Source organism: Eutrema salsugineum, unplaced genomic scaffold (genome assembly GCF_000478725.1).
Source record: "Eutrema salsugineum unplaced genomic scaffold, Eutsalg1_0 scaffold_9, whole genome shotgun sequence".
In the NCBI taxonomy this organism is placed as follows: Eukaryota; Viridiplantae; Streptophyta; class Magnoliopsida; order Brassicales; family Brassicaceae; genus Eutrema; species Eutrema salsugineum.
In genome coordinates this window covers 8710359-8736184 of record NW_006256342.1, presented here as the reverse complement: position 1 = coordinate 8736184, position 25826 = coordinate 8710359, and the positions used below count along the sequence as shown (strand labels likewise).

General features: G+C 36.8%; 2 protein-coding genes and 2 non-coding genes across 4 annotated transcripts; 1 reads left to right on the top strand and 3 right to left on the bottom strand.

Moving 5' to 3' along the window:
- Positions 1 to 1403: 1403 nt before the first annotated feature.
- LOC112087167 lies at positions 1404 to 1510 on the top strand. Its single transcript, XR_002899932.1, has one exon. It is a non-coding gene; the product is annotated as a small nucleolar RNA R71 (small nucleolar RNA).
- A 3552-nt stretch (positions 1511 to 5062) lies between these two features.
- On the bottom strand, positions 5063 to 6463 carry LOC18008686 (FBD-associated F-box protein At4g10400). The gene is given in 5 exon segments (XM_024154372.1): positions 5063 to 5151; positions 5154 to 5328; positions 5417 to 5560; positions 5626 to 5772; positions 5774 to 6463. Coding segments are annotated over 5 exon segments (1245 nt in total).
- Positions 6464 to 7567: 1104 nt separating this feature from the next.
- On the bottom strand, positions 7568 to 9635 carry LOC18008296 (protein C2-DOMAIN ABA-RELATED 2). The gene is made up of 4 exons (XM_024154367.1): positions 9616 to 9635; positions 9004 to 9196; positions 8179 to 8274; positions 7568 to 8074 (listed from the first exon to the last, which is right to left on the bottom strand). Exons 1-4 carry the CDS (start codon positions 9633 to 9635, stop codon positions 7754 to 7756), a joined length of 630 nt encoding a protein of 209 aa, XP_024010135.1. The 3' UTR covers positions 7568 to 7753.
- Positions 9636 to 24813: 15178 nt separating this feature from the next.
- On the bottom strand, positions 24814 to 24924 carry LOC112087147. The gene has a single exon (XR_002899916.1). It is a non-coding gene; the product is annotated as a small nucleolar RNA R71 (small nucleolar RNA).
- Positions 24925 to 25826: the final 902 nt, after the last annotated feature.

Sequence of the window (25826 nt, the reverse complement as noted above, 5' to 3'; positions counted from 1 at the left end):
CTAACTTTAATTGGAACATCCTCCAAGACACCTTTTGGGATTCTGGTAGATCGATCTGCTAGGATTAGGGAGATTTTAGTTGGTTGGAAATCAGTCATCCCAAGACTAACAGCTACAGAGTGTGGCATTAGGTTGACACTTTGAACCAAGATCACACAGCGATCTCTTGAACCTCTCTGAGAAGATAGAGCAGTCCAAAACAAAGCTTCCTGGGTCCAAGAGTTTCTCTGGAATCTTATTCTGAATCACAGCACTGACCGATTCAGAAATCATCATCACTCCTTCCTCATGACTCAGATTATTAGTCACCATTCTCTTCACATAGTGTCTGAGAGTAGGAGCAATCTTCACATCATCAACCAAAAGAATCTCAATCACAAGCTTCTCCATCAAAGCCTTGCATCTTGCATTGTCTAGCTCCTGCTTAGACTTCTTAGGACTCCTTGGGTAAGGAATCTTAGGTTTGTAGACCCTTTCCTCTGCTGATTTCGGACTTTGAGCAATATCGGCTTCGCTCTGCAATTGGTGTCGCGCTACACTAGTTGTGGTGTCGCTCGACACCGGCTCTGCAACTTCGAAATTTTCTTCAGATTCGTCCAACTCCACGATTTCATCCTCAGAAACATCATTTTTAAGCACATGAGTCAACTTTTTACCATTCTTTATAAGATGGCACTGCAGTAATGCCTAGGATTGGAATCAGTCTCCCCAGGAAAGAATCATTCTTGCCTTTTTACAGACTCTATAGTCTGAGCAACCTGAGTATCAAGCTTCTTGACATGAGTGTTTAGAACTTCAATTTTTCCATTCAGATCCAGATACAGAGCATCAATCTTCCCATTGAAATCCACAGTCATCTTCTGCTGACCTTCCAAGATCTGTTCCAGCATAGACTTCCATAGTTCCTTGAAAAACTGTTGTTGGAGTAGGATGTCTGGTACTGAGGATTGGAGTTATAACCAGAAGAGTTCTGATTACCTGTGAAGCTACTCCTTTGATTATTTCCACTGTAATTCATGTTTCCTGGCTGAGTACCAAATCTCTGACCCTGAAATCCAGCTCCATTGATGAAGTTAACATCCTCTTCCTTAAGTGCTTCATCTAGTTCGAAATTCTTAACCCCTGCAGCGTATCAGATGGACTTCATACCCACTAGAAGGCTATGCACAGAGTCAAGCTTAGCCTTCACCTCAGCAATCTGCGATCCATCCATGTTTCCACCCTGCTTCTTTCGCTGATAGTCTGCATTCTTGGTACTTTTGCTAGATGCCAAGTTCTCAATAAGCACGACTGCGTCTTCAGGATATCTGGTGTTGAAATTCCCATTGCTTGCAGCATCAAGAGCCATCTGATACCTCCAATCAACACCTCTGAAGAAAATACCCAGCAGCTGAACATCACTGAAACCATGATGTGGACAATCTCGCTGGTACGACTTGAATCTCACCCAAGCAGCTTTGAACACCTCAGTTGGTCCCTGAGAAAACGTTGAGATTTTGAGTCTCAGTTCCTCAGACCTGGCATCATCGTAAAAATTATGTAGGAAAGCGTTCCTGGTCTCTTCCCAAGTAGTCAATGAACCAGGCTCCAACTGCTTCAACCAGTTAGCTGCTTCTCCAGCAAGAGAGTATGGAAACAGCTTGCAGAAGAGGAAATCATTGGACATTCCATTGTATTTGATGCTGGTGACCAAGTCCTCAAACCTCTCGATATGATCCATAGGGTGCTCGTGAGAGTGACCATGAAAGGGATGCTGACCCACAAGACTATAGTACACAAGTTTCAGCTCAAAATCGTTCATTTGAAACGCAGGGGCGCGAATCGCAGACCGATTGCATAGAACTGCTCAGGCCTGTTATAATCACCCAGTGTCCTGATGATGTTACCTTCTCCATCAAGTCGCTGGCCTTTCTCATTGCACACATGACCCTTTTGGTCTCTCCAGACTCCAGCATCATCACGAACTAATGCCAATGCGTTCTCCATCTCTGCTGGTTTCTGAGATAAAGATAAAGAGCAATGTAAGTAACAAAGTAAAAAATAAAATTAAACAAAAACGACTGGTGTCGCGCGACACCACTAGGGGTGTCGCTCGACACTAAAAAAAAACTTAGTCAAAACTCAAGAACTAAAGTCTAATGGCGAAAATCAAGTCCCCGGCAACGGCGCCAAAACTTGATCTGCTCAAAGTTTAATCCCTAAGCTACTCTGCAAGAGCACAGATGTGCAGTTGTAGTATTCAAGGGGTCGAACCACAGAGACGAGAGATTCGCACAATAAACTATCTAGGCTTGAATTACGCTAAGCAAACACAATGAAATTAAAAGCAACAATGAAAGCAAAACAATTGTAAACTCGATGGGAAAAAGGTTAGGTCCAGGGTGTTTCTCAGGAAATCAGAGAATGCAGATTAATCGGTAAATCAGGGTTCAGGGTTAAGCACGGTTCTTGTACTCAAATCACGAAATTATAATTAACCAACTTCCGTTGCGAGAATTATCTAAGTTTAAATCTCAGAATTCCAAATTCCTTTGAAAATCCTAAAGACATAAACCAGCTTTAATGCTCAAGTTCGATATGTTCACAAAGTATCTAACCCAAATTCTTTTGCGAATAGCTACTTTGCTCATCCTAGGTTCTTTCCAGTTATTCAATTACACTTCCGTGACAATCAATTAACCTAAGATCTAAGTTCTAGGTGGCCAGTCTAGAATTAGCTTTAAGAACAACCTATGGTGAAGAACTAAATAGATTATGAATCCTAACTTAATCAATTAATCTAACATCCAAAGAAATCTTTTATGAGAACCCTAAACCTAACAAGCAAACTACTCAGACATGAAGATTGAAGCAATAAACATCAATGAATAGATTGCAGAAAGCAGTAAATAGATTAATAAACAGGGGTTCGAAATCTTCTCTCTCCGGAACGGAGTTTCAGACTTGTCTCCCCTAAAGCTCTCAAAAACAAAAGTTCTCTCTAAGAAAATCTAAAGTATCGATATAAGGTGGCTAAAAACCCTATTTATAACTTAAAAACACGTTTAGGGCTTCTTAGGGAATATTTGGAAACTTCTGGGCCCAATTCCTTCTCCAAATAGGAGACAAAATCGCGTTTTCTTATTTTTTCGATCGGTGTCGAGCGTCATTATCCATGGTGTCGAGCGACACTAAAGCACATGATCCATCCTTCACAAATTTGATCCTTGTTTAGCTCCAAAGTACTCAAAAATCACCAATTAAGCTCCAAACGTACCTATGACCTGAAAAGATTCCAAAAGATTCGAGAAACACTAAAAAGACTCTATAAATAAGACTTATACCATGATCAAAAACCATAAAAAACATGATATATCACCACTCCTTTGTCACTTCCGCTGTTGCAGCATCTCCCCTTGCTGGTGTTGTGCTGCTACCGCTGACGACATCTCATAAGTCCTCACTAACCAAGTATGACTCCATACATGACATCCATAACTGGTAGTTAGATTGGTTGAAGATCTCCATTCCCAATCCAACGACACGACTCATAGATTTCATACTTAGAGTATACCCGAGCGCTCTTTAAACCCCGATTTTAAAGAGCGTAAAATTAGAATGGCTTTGATACCATGTAAAGAAAAATAACACTGATAGTGCTTAGCACTAGTCCAAGATCGTAATACCCAAGAAACTCAAAAAAAAAAAAAACCTTCTAAAGAAAAATATGGAAGAACACTTAGAAAACACTTGAAAAACTTTTGGAGAGATTTAGAGAACTTATGAAGAGGAAAACTCTTAAAAAACTTGCTTTATTAATTTGTTCAACTTTTCTTATATGCATACAAATGAGAAGGTGAGAAGCTATTTATAGCCTCCAAAGACATCTAGTTCTAGATACTTTTTTAGAGGCCATCTTAATTACAATCATCTAAATATTTCTATAATATTATCTAGATATTTAACTTATAGGTTTTTCTATAACAGTATAAGGAGGTGATCAACCTTTTAAAATGTTTCTAGAAAATCTCTAGAATTCTCTATCATAAGCCTAAATTAAGATTGATCCAAAATAAAGTTTAACTTCAATAGCACTCAGACTTCGGATCAGATTTAGCATCGAACTCAAGTATTGGCAGCGACATCCAAAGACGCTCCCATCGTTTGGATTAAATGCTAGTGGTTACAGCAACTTTTGTTGGAAGAAACAATAATATCTTCACTAACAATTCATCAGACCGTTTGTCTGAGCGACCCAAAATAAAAATGATAAGGAACAAAAGGAGAAACAGAATAGGAAAATAATAAAACATAGAAACCGGAGAAGACACTAGGAAATGATCGATTTATCAAAGGTAGAGGATGAATCTTTACTACTTACTATTGTCATTTATACTAAACGATGATGATTCAAGAGAATTCAAGCGTCGTTAATTTATTTATTGTAAATTTAATATTTTGGTCAAATCGTTTTGTATTCAGTTCTTGTAATAATTATTGAGAAGTCAAAAGAATCAAGAAGATTCGGTTCATCTACTCATGTTATTTCCTAGACATTTCAGTGGTTGGTTCAATTGATTTCCTATCCATAAACCAGTAGATTCATGAAACTAAGTTATTAGGATTACTATTTGTTCAAACTATACCATCTAACATTTGATTTAATAGTCTTTTATTATTATTCTTTCAAAACCAAAATAATTAGCTCATTAAATTTCTCTTTTTTTTAATTAAGATCATGTTCAATTTCTTCACTGGGAAATGTTAAAAGACGAGCTTAATACATCTTTGAGCACGAGGAGATCTATCTTCCTAAACAAAGCAAGTTCTCTTTTCACAAGGCATCTCCATAATATATATATATATATATATATATGTCTTTATATAGGTGTATATGCCTCACAAAATATTAAAACTTATCATAGTATAACTTAGCCTCAGATAAAATAATCTGGTTCTTCTTGACAACAAATAGAAAAAAAAAAAATTTGTCGAAAGCAAGTTTCAAAGATCAAATACAAACCAAACGACCAGAGCACATAGGGGAAACGAATAACAAGCTCATAATCTTATTGTTGGGAACTTAAACAAATGCAATTTGGCACATTGTCGATGCTCTGGAAGATAGAGCCAATTCCTTGAGCATCTCAAGTTTTGGAACATCATTTTCAACTGCGAGATTGTGAAAGTCATTAAACGACAAGCGTTTTTCAAGATATATACTGCAAGATCTCTCTCTTTTGGTTCTCCTTTGTAACCCGACCAATTGAAAATTTGTAGACTTGACAACACACATTCAGGAACATTACTTGGTTGATCCCAGGAAAACATATCAGTAGGTTGATGATCCTAAGATCAAGCAGAAAAAAAAAAGATTAAACTTATAACATGCACAGAGCATTAGAACAATAAAAATAGTTTTGTCAGCGAAACTTACACCTCCCATTATGAAGAGATCTAGGACTCGTAAGTTAGGAGAATGTTTGAGAAACCGGACAATGAGATTCCCTGAATAGTTACTGCATAGACATATCTTCAGATGTTGAAGCTGGTTGAAGACTAAACCCTCGCCGTAGACAGCCTGTACATAATATTAAAGTATTAGTAAATAAAATATGAATGAGTTGATAAATGGAAATTGATTACCTTGAAAGAACAAATTGTAATACGCTTGATAGATGTTATTGATTCGATAAGACTCTTGATATTAGGGAACACAACATCAACATCTGCCTCTCTCAGCTTAGGCATATTCTCAATCAAACAGTAGTGACTCTCTCCATTATAATCCTTAAAGTTTGAAATATTTCAGTTGAGGAGTTTCTATTACAAACCCATCAAAAGCACCATCGTCAGGTATATATAGTGATAAAATCTGTAAAGACGGGACAATAACGGTGAACTTTCTCATGGTGCCAGAACCACAAAAATTCACCAATAAAGCTTTAAGAACAGGGCAACTAGATAGAAGCCGTTGAAGAGATGCTTCATTGAAGTATATCACACGATGAAGTTGCAAAGTTTCCAGAGAAGGAAGACAAGCCATTCGAGGAACATCCAAGAGAATCTTGCCTTTAATTTTCAAGATCACGAGCGATCTGCAAGTAAACAAGCTACTCGGCAGCAGCTTATCATTATCCAGATAAGACGAATAGGAAAGATCCAACTTACGTAAGTATAGAGAAACTGCAATTACAACCCACAGTTTGATATCTTCAGGTTTACAATGTAATTTACTAAACTTGAGCCGCAAGGTCTCTATAACGAGAGCTTTATGTAAGGGTAGATTCCTGTCAAGAAAACACCGTAACCTATTGCACTCAGACTCTGAATAATCTCTGTCTGTGAACTTAATTTTTGGCAACCACATCCAAACACGCTCCCATCGTTTCGACAAAATGCTAGTGGATACTGCAACTTTTGTTGGAAGAAACAGTAATACCTTCACTAATAATTCATCAGGTAGCCCACTGATCCTGTCCATAACTTCTGAAATCGTGAGCGAACAGACCAGATGGTAGAGTTTTGTCTGAGTGACACAAAATAAAATAAAAAAAAATGACAAGCAAAAACCGTGAAACGGAATAGGAAAATAAAGAAATTGGAGAAAACACTGGAAAATGCTCGAGTTGTCAAAGGTAGAGGATGAATCTTAACAACTTATTAGTTTTCAATTTATACTAAACGATGACTCGAGAGATTCCAAGCGTCGTTAATTTATTCATTGTAAATTTAATATTTTAGTCAAAACGTTTGTATTCAATTTCATTTACTTCTTTTAATATATTTGTTATTTTATTGTAAGATTCGGTTCGTCTACTCATGTCATTTCCTAGATATTTCAGTGATTGGTTCAATTGATTTTCCATCCATGAACCCGTAGTTTCATGAAACGAACTTATTATTTTGCTCAAACATTTATTCAACACATTTCTGAGAAAGACTATATATTTTGCTTAATATAATAGGGTTTGAGCATTCATTTCTAAGAACGACTATCGTGGTATGGAGTCTATGGTGTTTGTTTAAGAGTAGAAATCATAGTTAATTTCTAGATAAATATTAAAATATACTTCCTTTGTTTCAATATATTAGATGTTATAGCAAAAATACAAGAATTAAGAAATCTATTTTTCTTCAAAAAAATATCATTTACTGTATGAATTAAATACACTTTGACTATTTTAAATAAAATATATATAATATAATTGGTCACACAATATTTAATAAATTTAAAGCAACATAGAAATGTGAAAAATCTAATATTTTGAAACAAAAAAGTCTCAAAACATCATAATATATCATATGGAAACAGAAGGAGTATTTAACTTGTTCTATTGAGAGTTCGCTGCAGGTAAAAAAACTTTTCTTATTACTATGCTTGTCTTAGTTCAAAGTTCTCTGGGCAGAGATGTCTTGACGCGAACAAATTTGTAACATTAATGGCATAAAATAAGTATTTTGACATTTATTATTCGTTGCTTTAATAGGATGATATAAATATACCCGTGTGGCCGTGTAATTAAACTTAATTAACATTTTTATTCAAACAAAAACAAAATTAAACTACTAATTAATTGTTAAGGACTTTTCTATCGACATATATTTCTTGACTAAACCAGATTGTAGTAATGTAGCATGATCTAATTCTAAGATTCTTACTCAACTCAAAAGTTGTAGAAATTAGCCATTTGGAAAGATTCTTTTCTTTTTTTTCTTCCTCATAGCTAATATACTTTTTTTTTTTTAAACATAGCATAGCGGAGCCTGTAATCTAGTAAGCGACATCCTCATTCTCCTTTATACTCAGAAGGCCTGAGACATCAATCCACTCAAGCTGAAGCTCGACCTCACCGCGCTCAACGTTCTGGAGCTTAAGGAACATATTCTGAACAACCTTTCCTTTGTGCCACACAATCTTGCTCTCTTCTGATAGACAGTTCTGCCTACTGGCTTGTATCTTCATTATTACGGTCCCATCGGGGAGTCCTCCAAGCTGGTTTTGGATTCTGATTGCTTCAAGGAACGGATCAATGTGAAAAAACGCATCTCCCATCTTATCATCCCTTGAGAACCAGTCCCTATCGTAAACCATCTGTATCATCACAACAACAAAAATACACATTTTCTTGTTATGTTCTAATCTGTTTCAATTTTACCGAGAAAGAACAAGTTGTTGTAATGTAAGGAATCACTTACGATCTTAATAGGAAGAATTGGATCAGTAATAGAAAGTGTCAAGTCTTCGTTCCATTCTGGATTCAAATTCTTTTTCATTACACGGGTTCGTAGCTTCTGCGTCAAAGAAGAAAAACATAACACCAAAAGATTCAGGTGTAAATTTATACGCGAACAAAATAAAATAAAACCTTGTTATATGGTTGAGACAATGTCAGAAACCATTACTACTATTTTGAATGATAAATAAGTCTTATGAACTTTACAGGTGCAAATGGTTGTACAACTAGAAGAATAAAAAATGATGGAATTTGACATTTCTCTAAAATATTACCATTTGAAGCGAAGATAGTAAAAAATTCCACTAATTCTGCTGGAATTCGTTAACAAAACTTTCAAAATTTGTTCCTTTACTAATTTCAAAAGAAATGAGTGGAACAAAACTCTTTGTATCATTATTATTCTACTTAACGCTTTTCTACTTATTTTTATTCCTCTAATTCCTCAGTCACAACCATTTGCATCCATTATACTACATTTGACATGTAAAATACCTAAAACTAGCGTTGCATCAAACCTAAAATTGAAATTTGTAAGTATGTTCTGTTTCATTTTAACACATAAAAGGTTGAGTAAGATGTTCAACAACCAACATTCTCTCATTAGATACATAAGAATCTCAGAGAAGCATAACCAGATTCATGACCAGACAATATAAAAAACTAGACAACCTTGAGTATCTAGAGATTATACGGACCCATTAAACAATTACTTAAAACAAAAAACTGAATTAAGAACTCGGAAATGAAGGCTAAATTGATGAAAAATTGAAAGTTTGGGACTTACTTGTTTTCCCATCAGAACAATGACATAAGGATCGCTGCTTGATGAATCTCTAATGGCGAGATTCACACCTCTAATCACATGAAGTCTTAGAAGACCTAAGATTCTCCATTTTCTTTTCTTTTCTTTCTTTCTCTCTATCTTTCTCTCTATCTCTCTCTCTTTCTTATTTGCTTTCCGAGTAAAAGGCTTTGGCCTTTTCGTCAAATGCAGAAATTTAGATTTAAAAGAGAATTTTGATGTGTCCGAAAATTTTGTGATGGACTGATATTGTAACCTCTGAAGTGGTTCGCTTTTTATAAGCACCTCAAATTCAGTCAAAAGCAAAGAATAAGTCTTGTGTTTTTTTTTTTTTCTCGAAATTTCTTATGTTAACGAAAATGTAAAATTATATCACATTTCTATTTTGTCCCCCCAAAAAAAAAGTATTCCATTTCTACTTAAATTTCTTTCCTTATATGATGGGAAATAAGACTTTAGAAGATCCAATTAAAAACAATATACAATTTAGTTTACCTTTTTTACCATTATTATAATATGCCAAAAACAAAACTAAAGAAAAACGTTCCATATTTCCTCCATTTGAATGCACGTCAATGAAGCTTTTACTATAACGCGTCATTAGTACGCGTCATTACTTTGTATAGGATTTAATTATGAGGGAAGGAAACTTATTAAGACAATATCAGTATGTCATAACATTAAAGGAATGCTTAAACCAAAAAAAGTGAAAGAGAAAAAAGAGCTACGGGATTGCTCAGGTTTAAAACTTATCTTCAAAATGAAGTTTCTTCAAATCAAATATATTTACGCGCATTAGCAGGATCATGGTTTCAATTTCTCTATAATTAGCCTAAACCTATAATTCATGTATCAATAAAGTATGTTTCCTCTGCGCGTTGGTCAGAAAACTTAATCTATGGATTAACAAACACGTTTTTTGTCCTAGTGGGTTGTGCTCGTGTAGTCTATTACAGAAAGACTCAATATGTCTCAGAGGGAGATCGATATAAGTTCACTTAAAGCAGATCTGCTGATCTCAATGATTAATTTCATCAGATTCACTACTGAGGTACTCACCTCCCAATTCATCGAGAACCCAAATTATCCGAACCCAACACGAACGTTCGGATAATTTGGGTTTTCGAATTTTGGTTTTTAGATTTAAAACCTGTTCGAGATTTTTAGAATTTTGGTTCGGATTCGGTTATATTCGATTGGGTTTGGTTTATGTTCGGATATCCAAAAAATAAAAATTAAATAAAAAAAAAATTTGAATAAAATTGGCTAAATTCAAATAAAATTTGGCATAACTTAACAAATCTAACTAAAAACTTTAGTATATGTAAATTATTTTGGGTCTTTTCATCATATTTTGAATAAAAATAACTTATATTTTTGATTTATAATTGTAATTTCAAGTTATTAAGTCTAATTATAGTTAGTATTTTGATTATATAATTGTATTCTGGATATTTTGGATATTCATTCAGGTTTTTGGTTTAGGATCTTACTCTTATTTTCTACATATACCAATGTAGGATAGTGTTTTCTTCATTATTCCCTTAGTTTTATATATTCTATTTTGGAGTTATTAAAAAGAACAGTTTTGTGTAAATATTATTAACCAAATTAGATATTAAAATGCAATTTGAATTATTCTTCTTTGACTAATCTAATTTTTTGCATATATAATAAATACAACAATCTAAAACTTTATACAAATTATTTTTAGAACAAACTCGCGTGTATACATTGGTATTTATCTAGTATAGGATAAATAGAGGAGGAGTTAAAACTACCAGAATTTTGTAATTTTAGAGAAGTGGATGGTTAAAAGTAGGTTGATCTCTCATATGGACGCAATCTATAATATCTTTGTCTGGACTCTGTTTGTTTATCCAAAAATAAAAATTTATCAATATAAGTTGAATATATAATAGAATCACAGTTGACAAATTACACTAAAATGGGCCATTCGCTTATGAATTTTTTTTATTTAAAAATTACACTAACCTTTTTCAAATTAACGAAAATAAAGCAAAGCATAAAATTAATATCATTAAAAATATGAAAAATAAAAGCAAAAATAAGTAAAAATGTGGAAAATTGTAAATTATTAATTTGGGATATTAAAAAAAAAACAGTTTTAACAACTAACGGCACAAAAAATGTAATGATAAAAGTAACAATTTGTCAAAACCAGAAGACACCACGAAAATAGCAAAGATGGTAAAGATTGAATAGGAAATTGACTAGAAAATATGGCATAACTTAACACCAAAAGTAATAAATTTATACCAAATTTATGGAGAGAGAAGCATATAACTTAAAAAGATGTTATAGCACCCATTATGATGAGTTTGTACATACCAGCAGCATGATCGCTTTAGAAGCTGCTATTAGTGGCACGTCTACACTGTCACTATAGAAGTAAATATCAAATTCAAATATCAAACCTGTTATTATTGATTGACTTTGATATTTACTTCAAATATTTGTGACAGAATAATACAAAACCAGAATATGTAATCGACATCTAAAATCATTTAAATAAACCATGTACTATCACTTATAAATTTGACTAAATACAAGACTATAATCGATATTAAAAATTAAGGTTGACTAGTACTTATAAATGTTAAAATGAATAACCCAATACAACAGAATGTTAATACCCATATCCAAATGGATTAAATTAGGGCTGGACAAAGAAAATGAATCCGAAGTGAACCAAAATAACCAATAATTTATTAAAATAATGCTTAAATATATTCAAAATATTCTAATTCGGTTTATAATGAATATATGGAATATAATGAACAATTCTTGTGGTATCAGAGCATGGTTATGAACATCTGTTTAATCCTTTAAGAATAATAGATCTAATGATTTGAATAACTGAAAATTGAATCTACAAATTAAGATGTTTGTAGATCTGAATCTGTGTTTAATTTTTATTTCGAACATGATGGTATGTTTATCACTTAAAAAATAATATAGATCCTATTCTGTGTGAGTTTGTGAGTTTGCGTATAAAGGATTTTCGCAAATTCCTTTATATAAATCAAGTATCATCCATTATGTGTATGAATACTGATTTGTTCTTCTGTGCAAAATTAAAGAGATTTAAAATATTTTATGCATAATTCGTACTAGATCGTCCTACTCATAATGTGTGTAGAAAAGATCAGTATATAAACTTGAAATTAATGTTCTATGCATTACTCGTATAAGAACAATACATGCATAAATTATGTAAATTATGTAAATTAATTCTATGCATAATCTGTATAGAAATAATTTGTAAGAATTTTAATAAACAAATAATGCATAATTCGTCACAGAAGATTGATTTTTCATATAATATGCAAAAATCAGGATATTGATATCACCACAGTGACTTTATCCTATAATGATTGCAAATGAAAACCATGTTTATGTAAGATTGATATGTTTATGTAAATTTAGCTACCCACAGGTAGACTATTAACATAAACATGATCAATAAGTAATGGAGTATTATGTACATGTGTACTAAGTATATCCACAAATAACTTAGTGTAATTGGTTTAGTATAATCTTATATATAAAAGATGACCAACTCTCTCCATATGAGTGACACATCATCATTTTATATTGATATGGAGATGACATGTGTCACTTTTATAATTTAAAGTTATAATTTTTTTTTTTTAAATTAATATCAAGTTTTAAAACACTCAAAGAATATGAACAGTTTTTTCATTAATTGATTGATATTAATTGATATTTAGTGTAATTTTATATAATTCTTAACTTTTTATAATATTATATTTTTAATTGATTTTTAATTCTTTTGGATAAAATTTTTAAAATTATTTATAATAACATGCTAATATACATCTCAAATAATGATTATATTTCTTTTTATATTTATGATATTGCATTTTAAACTAATTTTTAAAATTGTTTTTTGTATATATAAAATTTTTAAAATTGTTTATAATAATATACTAACACACATAACAAAAAATAATTATATTTTTTAATATAAGATTTGAAAATAATTAAAAAGAAAAATCTGCACGTTATGTGCGGGTATTCACCTAGTACTCAATAATGATTCACCAATGCTATGATTTTAAACGAAACTATGGTGACTGCCCACAGGAGTGCCATAATTTCTTGTCATATGCATTTAATAATTGTAATAATTGTGTTGTTAGTAGAGCCTAATTAGAGCTTGTTGTATCTCATAAATTGCAGCATCTTTTCCTGCTAGTTTGTCATCTATGGTCTCAGCTGTTCCGATCCTCACCAGAACCAACTTCTCAGAATGGAAAGAGAAAGTTGAGTTCACATTAGGTGTACTAGACTTGGATTTGGCGCTTTGGGAAGAAATGCCAAATCCGCTAACTGAAAATAGTACCGAGGAAGAAAAGATTCTCCATAAAGCTTGGGAGAAATCGAACAGATTGAGCATCATGTTCTTAAGGATGACAATAGCTAGTAACATCAAAACTTCCCTTCCGGATGCAGATAAAGCGAAAGCTTATCTGGCAGCCATAGAAGAACGGTTTAAGACTGCAGATAAATCCCTTGCAGGGAAACTTATGGCAGATCTTATAACCATAAAGTATGATGGGACAAGGTCTATGCATGAACATTGCATAAAAATGACCAACCTTGCGGCTAAGCTAAAGAATTTAGGAATGAGTGTGGACGATTCATTTCTCGTCCATCCTAAATTCACTGCCTCCTCAGTATGGACCATTCCAAATCAATTATAATGCAATTGATGAAAGGTGGACGTCTAATGAATTGACTACTAAGTTGGTCCAAGAGGAGTCTAGGCTTGGTCGGGAAGGAATTAAGGTAGCCCATTATGTCCAAGGAGCTGGAACTAAAGTTGGGAAAAGGCATAACAAGAGCCATAAAAGAGCACCACCCAAAATGAATGATTCAGATCAAGCTACTGAGAAGAAGAAAGCAATGAAAGATGCCACTTTTGTAAAAAGGTTGGCCACTTTCAGAAAGATTGCACTAAAAGAAGAGAATGGTTTGAAAATAAAGGTAATCCTATGGGTTCCGTAAGCTTTTTTAAATCAAATCTTGCTAAAGTTTCTTCTAAAACTTGGTGGATTGATACCGGTGCTAATGTACATGTTACGAATTCTGTGCAGGGATTCCTTATGATCCAGACCATAAATTCAAGTGAAAACTACTTACTGATGGGAAATCGAGACAAAGCACCTGTTAAAGCTGTTGGCACTTATCGTCTCATTTTGGATAGTGGATTTTGTTTGGATTTATTTCAAACTCTGTATGTTCCATCTATTTCCCGTAATCTAGTTTCTGTAAGCAAACTTGATTTGGCTGGCTTTAAGTCTACTCAAGGAGATGGTTGTTTTAATTTATTTCTGAACTCTAATCGTATAGGTTCTGGAATATTAGTTGATGGTCTTTATATGTTAAAATTGGCTGATCAACCTTTTAAAACACATCTCACGTTGCACACTGAAAGTCGACTTAAACGTAAAACATGTACTGATGACTCATATTTCTTGTGGCATAAAAGATTAGGACACATTTCCTATGAAAGAGTTAAGAGATTGGTAAAAGAAGGAGTCATTCCGAATCTAGATTTTACTAATAGTAAAGAGTGTATAGATTGCGTTAAGGGTAAGCAAACTAAACACACTAAGAAAAGAGCCACAAGAAGTACCCAGCTTCTTGAAATCATACATACAGATATTTGTGGACCTTTTAACGTTCCAACTTTTGGAGGCGAAAAGTATTTCTTTACCTTTATTGATGATTATTCACGTTATTGTTATCTCTATCTATTGCATGAAAAATCTCGATCTGTGGATTTTGTACAAGTGTTCAGTACTGAAGTAGTGATAACACCGGATTTTGACCATTTCTATGGATCACTTTAATGTCTTTTACAGGTGTTTTTACTCCATTTTTAAAGGTTTTCAAAGGATTTCTATGTTTTCGGATTTTAAAAGACTTTTCAGGTAATTTGGGATAAAGAGGCATAAATTGGAACAAAAAATACTCTTTTAGATAAATGCAGACCGTCAGAACTCTCATGGAGAGACTAAGACCTTCTCACCGTCTGATCACCCTCAAAATTGGACAACTTATAGAAGAATCAACCAGCTTTCAAATGCACTTGGTTTGGAGACATTCCAACGGTTGGATCTCAAGATATTCCATTAGCCCCAGAGCCACTCAAAGACGGCCAGCAAGTCACGCGACCGCGGCCACCAGCTCATTCCCCGCGGTCACAAGCTTCCCGACCGCGGCCAACCCCTATTTCCCGCGGTCACGTCACTCCCGACCGCGGTCGGCCAACTCCGAATTAAAGCCCATATTTCTGAAGCCCAAAATCATTTTTCAGCCTCAATTCCGGAACCCTAGAGACCATGGAGTATTGAAGACTATAAATACTTGTCATTTAGGTCGTTTTTAGAGAGAACCCTTCATACTTTACAGAAACCCTTTTCCTTAAGCCGTTTTTATGCGATTCTTGTAGAAGATTGTTCAAGTCTGAGTTCTTCAATAGATAAGCTTTCTTTCATCTATTTTCTTTACTGTTTTTGATTACTTTTATTAAAACCAATGATGATGTCGACCTCAGCTATGTCTGAGTAATCCCGAGTTGGGCTTAGGGTTCCCGAAAGGGGTTCTCATAATCGATTAAGACATCTAGGTTTATAGATCTGGGATTTCTACCTGTTCTCTGTTTATTCTTGTTCTTATTGCATGTATGCTTGATTGATCACCTAGTATCTGATCTAGATAGTTAGTGTTGCGAAAGTTTTCATTAAGTATCAGACCTAGAATGAAACAGGCGATTTTCCGTAGGAGTGGAAACCTACCTGCGGCGAGATCGTGAGTACTGACGAGTCTTGTGCAGCTCTTGCGTTCTCTCCCTTCCAGGGCCAGAGTGGAAACCTACTGGTCAGGGTTGCGAGAAATAGTTGGTTATGATCACGACAGTGACGTAGTCATACCACCGTACTCTAGCTCTAGAACCCTATATTTCGATATCCGTCAATCCAAATCTATCATCCTTAGTGTTAAAACCGATTATGATCCCCGTAGAGTTCCCAAAGCTCAGCGTTTTTAGTCATAGTTTATAAACCAATCGATTTTTACTTGCTTATTTAGATCTGCATTTCAATTGTTTAGGTTCGATATTTTGCTTGCTTTACTTGCTTTCCATTCGATTTTTCTACTTGTTTTCTATGATAGATTTATTTGCTTTCTTTCGTTTTAGTTTAATCCGCGAAAAACAATCAACCTCTAAAATCAATCTAGTCTAGACAAAAAGTTAGAAATCGTAGAAGAATATCAGGCACACAAATCTCTGTGGATTCGATCCCTAAATACTACAACTGATTAGCTGTGCACTTGCGGCTTTCATTTGTTTTTGTTAAGGGTAAAACTTGTTCCCTCACACAGTTGACACGCATCAAGTTTTTTGTGCCGTTGCCGGGGATTTGTTTCGCTGCCTTTTGTTATTTTTCTTGTTCTTATTTCTGTTCTAGACACCTGATCTCTAGTTCTTTCTTAAAGTTTTGCTGAATTATCTTTCCCTTCTTTTGTTTTTCTCTGAATTGCATGAATACCAGGCGCAAACCTATTGAAAACATTCCAATTCTAGACGAGATAGACAGACACGAAAGAGAACTTTGAAGACTTAGACGAACGCAAGGAATGGCCAACAACGACCAGCCTGGAGATCCTATTAACCGAGCTTTAAATATGGACCAAGACGGGTCCGAACATGGACAAAATGAAGAGAACGATCACAAAGAAGGTGATCATGCTCGACAAGATGGAGAAGAGGATGAAGTTCCTCCAAGAAACCACCAAAACCGCGAGAGAGAAGAACGTGAAGACCTTGATGCACCTATCAATGCAGCCGATGGTGACCACCAAGGGATGCAGCAGAATGGACGCGTTAACCGCCCTGTTCAACCAGCAAATCAACATCGAAGACAAGGTAGGAACCATCGCATAGCTGATTTCGATGCACCTACTCAAAATTTTTAAAACCAATCTGCAATTCAAGTTCCATTTCCGAACCGGAATGAGTTTGAAGTCAAGCCTCAAATCATCTCATTGGTGAAACAAAACCAATTCCATGGAGTTCCTTCTAAACATCCAATGGACCATATCGAGCTCTTTGAGGAAATCTGCAGCATGATGAGAACAAACCAAGTTCCAGCAGACTATTTAAAGTGTAAGTTGTTCCCTTTTTCATTAGCAGACAAAGCTCACCGTTGGTTGAAATCTTTGCCTGCAGGTGATAACACCGTATTTTGACCACTTTTATGGATCGTTTTGAAATAGTTTTTCTATGTTTTTAATTGCTTTCAAGTACTTTTATTACGTTTTTCTAGTATTTGTAGTTCCAAGACTCTTTTCAGGTAACTTAGGGAAAAGCTTAACAAAATGGATAGAAAACCATATTTCAGCTTAGAGTCAAACCGTCAGAAGTTCACCCCTGATTGAAGGCCTTCTCACCGTCTGATCCAGCTCAAATTTGGAGATCTTAAAGATGGAAGTATCAGCTTTCCAGTACACTTTACAGCTTGGCAATCCAACGGTTCAATCAAAAGATACGCGAAGAGCAAGATGTCCCGTAAACCAGCCGGCAAGCGTTTCCACCCGTGGCCAACAGAGCATTTCTCGCGGTCAGAAGCACCGCGACCGCGGCCAGCCTCCCATTTCCCCCGGTCACACTCATCCCGACCGCGGCCAACTAACTCCGACCCCGAAGGCCCATTTCTGAAGCCCATATCATTTTCCCAGCCTTGATTCCGGAACATTAGACCCTAGAGATGTCTTGAGCACTATAAATACATGTTTTACGAACCCTAATCGAGAGGCCCTCATATGTTCTTATTGTTTTAGAATACTTTTTAAGTTTTAGGTTTAGGGAGAGAGAGATTTGTCTCTTGAACCCTTGTTCTTTCTTTTTCAATTTCAGTTTCTATTCTACTTTTTAATACTATGTTTTTGATTTCGTTCATCATGTCTGAGTAATTTTATTGTTGGGACTAAGGGATTTTCGATGGGGATTTATATGTTCGGTGAGGATTCCATGAGCTTTTGAGCCGAATCTTAGAACTTTTTCTTCTGAATTCGTTTTTACTGCATGAGAGTAGCGTCATGAACTACAATCTGATCCAGATGCTTGGTGACACGAAAGTGTTCATCCGGTGTCAGATCTAGTTTGGGAGAGCAAAAAAAACATAGGAGTGGAAACCTACCTATGGGCGATTTGTGAATGCTGACGAGTCTTAAACATAATGCATCTCTTCTTTTCCAGGGCCAGAGTGGAAACCTACTAGTCATGGTTGAGAGAGATAGTTGTCTATGATCACGACAGTGGCGTATTCATACGTCCGTGACTCCAGTTCGAAAAGTTTAAGCTAAGATCTTATCAAATTTACTCTCTAGCAATGTTTTGAATCGTTCGTACCCCTGAGAAAACTTCCCTGAACCTCAGCGCCTCTTTTCTTATAGATTCACACCGTTTTATTTCAAGCTTTAGTTTACTATTTTCATTCCCTTTCAATCGATTTTCATTTAAGCAATTAAGTTAGCTGTTTTTCTTATTTTTACTCGTTTTCGCTAAGTTTAGTTATTAGGTCATTTTAATTCCCGTATTTTCTCTTTAAGATTCGTTTTTACATTTTAAACACACCACCAAAACCCCCACAAAACCGTTTGGTTCTAGATTTCCTTACTTTATATTTCTTTCGAAGGCTTTTGCAGGAAAGATCCTCATTCCATGTGGATTCGATCCCTAAGTACTACAATCGATCAGCTGTGCACTTGCGGCTATTGATTTCATTTAGGGTAAAACTTGACAACCCTCAACACCACGACCACATCAAGTTTTTGGCACCGTTTCCGGGGAAGGCACGCATTTTCTTTTCCGCAAAACCCCAAGAAAGGTTGGTAAATCGACTCTAGAACCCCTTTTCTGTTATTTTGTTTCCATTTCAGAAGATATGGATCCTATAAATCGAAATACACACTATGAGGAAGGTTTCTATAACACTCCTCAAGCCACCAGACGCAGAGAGAAGCAGTACTTACGCGATCTCTACGAAGAAATTCGAACCGAGGACTACAGAACGTTCCAGAACGAGCCCTATGTACCTCCAATGGCTAACCCTAGACATCCTGCTCGTCGTCTGCCTCACCAAGATGACAACGTCCAACTCATTCACCGATTGAGTCGACTAGAGATGGTGGTCATGCACTTAATCGCCGCTCAAGCAACATCAAGAGCCGCCCTTCGCGAGAAAATTGACAACATGTCAACTCACTTTAACAAAAAGCTTGAAGATCTTTCTGCTCAAGTCAAAACCATCGAGACTCAAGCAAACAAGGATGCTGAAACCATCAAGGAGAGAATGAAAGTAGTTGAAGGACGAGTTGGAGAGAACGAAGTTAGCATTCGCAAGGCTAGTGGAAACATCCGCACCTTAGAGGTCAAGCTTGATGAAGCCGAAGAAACTATTAACGACCATAACAACCAAACCTACTCCTACGTGGAAGAGATTTGGGATGGAGTACACAAGGTTCAAGACAAGGCAGAGGAAATCGACCCAACCGTGGACAAAGTAGTCTATGCTCTTGATGAAGTCGAAGAGAAGGTCGAAAAGCTTATGCAAGGATGTGAAACGAATGGTTCGAGGCTTCCCATCAAAGATCTTAACTTAAAAGAAGAGGAAACAGAGTTAGAAGATCCAGAAATCAGTTTAGATAGCAAAGGAGAAGATGAAACAGAGAAAACAACTCGGAGTCTCTCTCCCGCGGTCGGAACTCTCGCGACCGTGGCCAACAACTCTCCAGCCGCGGTCGTGAGCCTCCTACCCGCGGCAAAACACCCCCCACCCGCGGTCGTGCAGCCTCCACCCCCGGCAAATGGTCGGTCAGATACGTTTCAGCCCCTTTCTATTTTTACAGGTCAATGTTCATTTGATACATCTGCTGGGACGGTCAAAATCCCTCTTCATGAGCAAACGGTGTATGCTATCAGCTCCAAAACATCTCAAGAAGAAAATGAGGTACTTCCTTGCAACATAGTTTTAGCATATGAGGATGAATATGAAGGGCAGTACCTCGAAGATGAAGACTATCGTTTGTTCATAGAAGGAGGCAATCCAGAAAAAATGGTGGAATTAGGAGCACCAATCTCTAGAGAAAGGCTCATTGAATTCAACAAGTTTGTGAAATCGATCCCTCTTTACACAGGGTTCGATGATATATGGCATCTTGGTTGTTTGCAAGTTTTCTTTAGGTACAGCAAGGAGACAAAGGAGGATATCCGAACCTATTTTGGGAGGGCCAGACGTCTGACTTTTCCTAGAACATCACCTGATGCTGCAATCTATTCAATCCACCTTCAAAGACCGGAAGACTGCAGCCACTACACCAACAAAATCAGCAAAGAAAAGCTCGACGAATTCAATGATGTGGTTCGAAATTTGCCTGAAGAAATCACCTTTGCCAGAGCTTGCAAGGACTTCATGATAGGCCACTACTTCTGTGAGAGCAAAGAATCAATCCCTGAGATAGAAGACTTGTTCAATCATGCCAGAAGAGGTAAACCTATTCGAACACTTCACAAAATCGAAGGTGTAGGTCAGTTTCTTATCTCTTGTTCTATTAGAGGAGAAATGTTTAAAAAAGTGCTGTGTGATTCTGGAGCTTGTCTTAACATGATGTCTAAGGCAATTGCTTTGAGACTTGGTATTAAACACCTGCGCAGGATTAGAGCAAAGATTAGTCTAGCTGATTATTCCAATGCAACGCCTCAAGGAATAGCTCATGAAATTCCTTTGAGAATAGGAGATTGCATAGTGCTTGTCGACTTCTACATTGTTGAAACGAGAGACACAACATATCCAGTGATTCTCGGATGGTCTTTTCTAGCAACTTCCGGAGCTATAATGGACTGGCCAAACAGGAGGATTTCATTTGCTAATATCGACAAAGATGTCTTCACAGAAGCTGTCCCATACAACAGCAAAGCAGGAAAACGTTCTGCAACAGAATAGTTTGAAGAAGAACTTTGGAGTGACGAAGAACCTGCTAGGCAAAGCAAGGAGATGTCGAAAAAGACTTGTCTCAGGACAAGGTCTTCTTCATTGGACTAAGCCACGTCCAACACCAAAAGTCGAGCTAAACGACTTAAAACAGAAGCGCTTAATGGGAGGCAACCCATTTAGGTATTGTCTTTAGGATTTTTCTTTCTTTTTCTATTGATCTTTTTCTTTTTCTTAGTTTCAGGTGTTTCAAAAAAACGAAAAAAATCAAAAAACCCGAAAAAAAACCAAAAAGAAGGATGGTCCCTGACTGCTCGGCCCAGCAGGAACCAAGGAGAAGCAGGAAGAGGCCGCGAGATAAGCCCCCGCGGTCGCAGGCGTTATGACCGCAGGAAACACCCCTTCGACCGCGGTCGCATCTTTCTGACCGCGACCGAGCACTGGTTTGCCACGGTCGCGTGGCTCCTGACCGCGGCAAATGGTCGTTGAGATCAAACCCGACCCCAAGCCACCCACTTCACCTCATTCCACCTCACCAATCCCCACTCCACCTCATTCATCACCCTCCACCACCTTCATCACCACCTATCACCTTCCCAAACCTCTTCAAATGAATCCGGGTCATCTCCACCAGCATCCCGGATCCAGGTAAGTTCTCTTTGGCCTTACCAATTCGATTATCTATGCATTTTTCTCATCCAATCTCGATTTATTTCACACTGAGGACAGTGTGATTTAAGTCTGGAGGAGGATTTCATCCCTTTCTAACCACTTTTCTTTCATGAGTCTTGCATTATTTACACTTTTTGCATTTTCCTTAAAGTTTTTCAAAATCGGTTTTCAAAACAAAATACCTTTTAAAGGGAATGGTGAACATGAATCAATGATAGTTGACTGTGTGCTTTTAGACTGTTCCTAGTGACATGCTCATTCATGATTTAGGACTAGACTAGGCGGTAGCTAAGCACATTTGAAACAAAGTACCCCAGAGGAATTTGAATGATTTCGATTTAGATGAAGGGATACACTAGCTCTATTTTATTTGGACTTAATTTGGACTTAACTTTCTCATTAAGCATTAGACCAGGGAAACGAATCATACATTCAGGACTCCTTATCCTTTTACCACTCCCTGTTGATCCTGAATGGCTAGTTCATCTTTAGCTAGTTCCCCACCTTAACCAATCCTATTTCAAACCACATGCACTCTTGTTTTCTATTGTCTTATATGCTGATAAGTGCAAAAACGTTGGAGAGAAAGAGGAACGACGCAGTTTTCAGTCACCAAGGACAGAGACCTGCGATTTGCCGGAAAAGTTCCCGGAAGGATTCAACACAAGAGGACGCTCAGTTTGCCTTAGAAGAATCTCAAATTTTGGTACAATCTCGTCCTCTAGTCTCTCTCTTTAAAAGGCATTTCCTTTTCAAAAAAAAAAAAAAGAATCTGAAAATAAGAAAAGAAAGGAAATAAAACCCTTATAGAGTCTAGAGAGGTCGAGTTTTAAGTCCCAAGGCAATTGGAGTTCGATTTTATGGAGTTTTGGAGATCATTTTCTGATTCCCGGAAAGAATCTAAGTCTGGGGGAATATCTGTTCACAACAAAGGAGGAAAGATTATGCAACAACATTTGGCAAGAAGAAGTGACTGAAAATTGCGGTCATCAACAGATCCTTATCTCTCTTGCGGTTTTGCATATTATCTTGCATCCTCCAGATTCATCAGGTAACCCAAAACACTTAACACCACTACTTAAACAGCCCTTTAATGCCAAACGCCGTCTACTCTGGATGATGTCTTTAATGAGAACTCACTATAATTAATGAATGTAGAGAGCTAGTTGACTGGAATCAAGATTTAGATTGTTTAAGTTTTGCATGACGGAAAAAGTGGACTAGTATCTTTTGTGCATTGGTGAGAATTTTCTAGACAAAGTTGTGGATTGATGCACGATCTTTGGTCCTAGTTTAGGAGTTCATGTCTATGAGATTTGTGCATTTCCTATTTTTGTTTTCACTTAACCAGTTTAGGCTTTTGCTTTGTTTGAGGACAAACAAAGGTTTAAGTCTGGGGGAGTTGATAACACCGTATTTTGACCACTTTTTATGGATCGTTTTGAAATACTTTTTCTATGTTTTTAATTGCTTTCAAGTACTTTTATTACGTTTTTCTAGGATTTGTAGTTCCAAAACTCTTTTCAGGTAACTTAAGGAAAAGCTTAACAAAATGGATAGAAAACCAGATTTCAGCTCAGAGTCAAACCGTCAGAAGTTCACCCCTGATTGAATGCCTTCTCACCGTCTGATCCAGCTCAAATTTGGAGATCGTAAAGATGGAAGTATCAGCTTTCCAGCACACTTTACAGCTTGGCAATCCAACGGTTCAATCAAAAGATACGCGAAGAGCAAGATGTCCCGTAAACCAGCCGGCAAGCGTTTCCACCCGTGGCCAACAGAGCATTTCCCGCGGTCAGAAGCACCGCGACCGCGGCCAGCCTCCTATTTCCCACGGTCACACTCATCCCGACCGCAGCCAGCTAACTCCGACCCCAAAGGCCCATTTCTGAAGCCCATATCATTTTCCCAGCCTTGATTCTGGAACCCTAGACCCTAGAGATGTCTTGAGCACTATAAATACATGTTTTACAAACCCTAATCGAGAGGCCCTCATATGTTCTTATTGTTTTAGAATACTTTTTAAGTTTTAGGTTTTAGGGAGAGAGAGATTTGTCTCTTGAACCCTTGTTCTTTCTTTTTCAATTTCGGTTTCTATTCTACTTTTTAATACTATGTTTTTGATTTCGTTCATCATGTCTGAGTAATTTTATTGTTAGGAATAAGGGATTTTCGATGGGGATTTAAATGTTCGGTGAGGATTCCATGAGCTTTTGAGCCGAATCTTAGAACTTTTTCTTCTGAATTCGTTTTTACTGCATGAGAGTAGCGTCATGAACTACAATCTGATCCAGATGCTTGGTGACACGAAAGTGTTCATCCGGTGTCAGATCTAGTTTGGGAGAGCAAAAAAAACATAGGAGTGGAAACCTACCTATGGGCGATTTGTGAATGCTGACGAGTCTTAAACATAATGCATCTCTTCTTTTCCAGGGCCAGAGTGGAAACCTACTGGTCAGGGTTGAGAGAGATAGTTGTCTATGATCACGACAGTGGCGTATTCATACGTCCGTGACTCCAGTTCGAAAAGTTTAAGCTAAGATCTTATCGAATTTACTCTCTAGCAATGTTTTGAATCGTTCGTACCTCTGAGAAAACTTCCCTGAACCCCAGCCCCTCTTTTCTTATAGATTCACACCGTTTATTTCAAGCTTTAGTTTACTATTTTCATTCCCTTTCAATCGATTTTCATTTAAGCAATTAGGTTAGCCGTTTTTCTTATTTTTACTCGTTTTCGCTAAGTTTAGTTATTAAGTCATTTTAATTCCCGTATTTTCTCTTTAAGATTCGTTTTTACATTTTAAACACACCACCAAAACTCCCACAAAACCGTTTGGTTCTAGACTTCTTTACTTTATAATTCTTTCGAAGGCTTTTGCAGGAAAGATCTTCCTTCCCTGTGGATTCGATCCCTAAGTACTACAATCGATCAGCTGTGCACTTGCGGCTATTGATTTCATTTAGGGTAAAACTTGACAACCCTCAACACCACGACCACATCAGCAGGATCGATTACAAATTGGGAAGAATGTAAAACTGCTTTCCTGAACCACTTCTATACTAAGTCAAGGTCAAACTTGTTGAGAACCAAGATCTCAAGCTTTCAGCAAGGACCGACTGAACCTTTCTATGAAGCTTGGGAACGTTTTAAGGAGTATGAACGTGATTGCCCTCACCATGGATTTCCCGGATCAAGCCTGCTGAGCACATTTTACCGAGGTTTGCAACCAAAATACAAATTTTTGCTTGATACAGCTAGCAATGGAGATTTTGGACAAAAGACGATAGCACAATGAAGAGCCCTCATCGAGAATTTGGCTCAAGCCAATAGCAATGATTGTTCTGAATACGATCGCTCGATGAAGTAAACCGGAGCAGACAACAAGGAGATAACCGAGTTGAAGAACATGATGAGCCAGATTTTGAAAAGCAACAATCGCCCAATCCATGCTTGTGAGACCAACAATGGTGCAGAAGATGAAGGACCTAGTGATATCGATCACATTAATCAAGCCTTTCAAGAAAAAGAGGTGAACTATGTAGGAGCACAAGCACCATATCCAAATCGCTTGAACAATGGCTTCAACAACAACTTCCGGAATGCAAATTACAACAATCTCTCTTACCGAAATCCAAATGTGGAGAATCCTCAAGATCAGTACTACCCACCACAGCAAAAACCCTTCCAAAACAAGTTCCAAGGTGGAAACTTTGGAGGGACAGGAGCTTATCAACCGCGAGAGTCATATAACTATCAAGGTACGGGTTTTAACAATCAATTTGTACAACAGCAAGGAGTCACGACGAACCAGCTAGCTTCACAAATCGGAAGACTAGAACAGTCCATCCAACAGCTTGTTATGACGAACGAGAAAGCATCTAAAGACATGAACGTGAAGGTTGACTGCATGTACAATGACCTGAACGGGAAGTTTGAAGCTTTATCTTCGCACGTCAAAAAGCTAGATGTACAAGTTGCCCAAACAGCCGATTCTATGAAGAGGCAAAGTGGAGCTCTTCCCGGAGGAGTTGAGGATAACCCCAAGAGGTTTAGCAATGCCATAACCACACTGCCCGAAGAAGAAG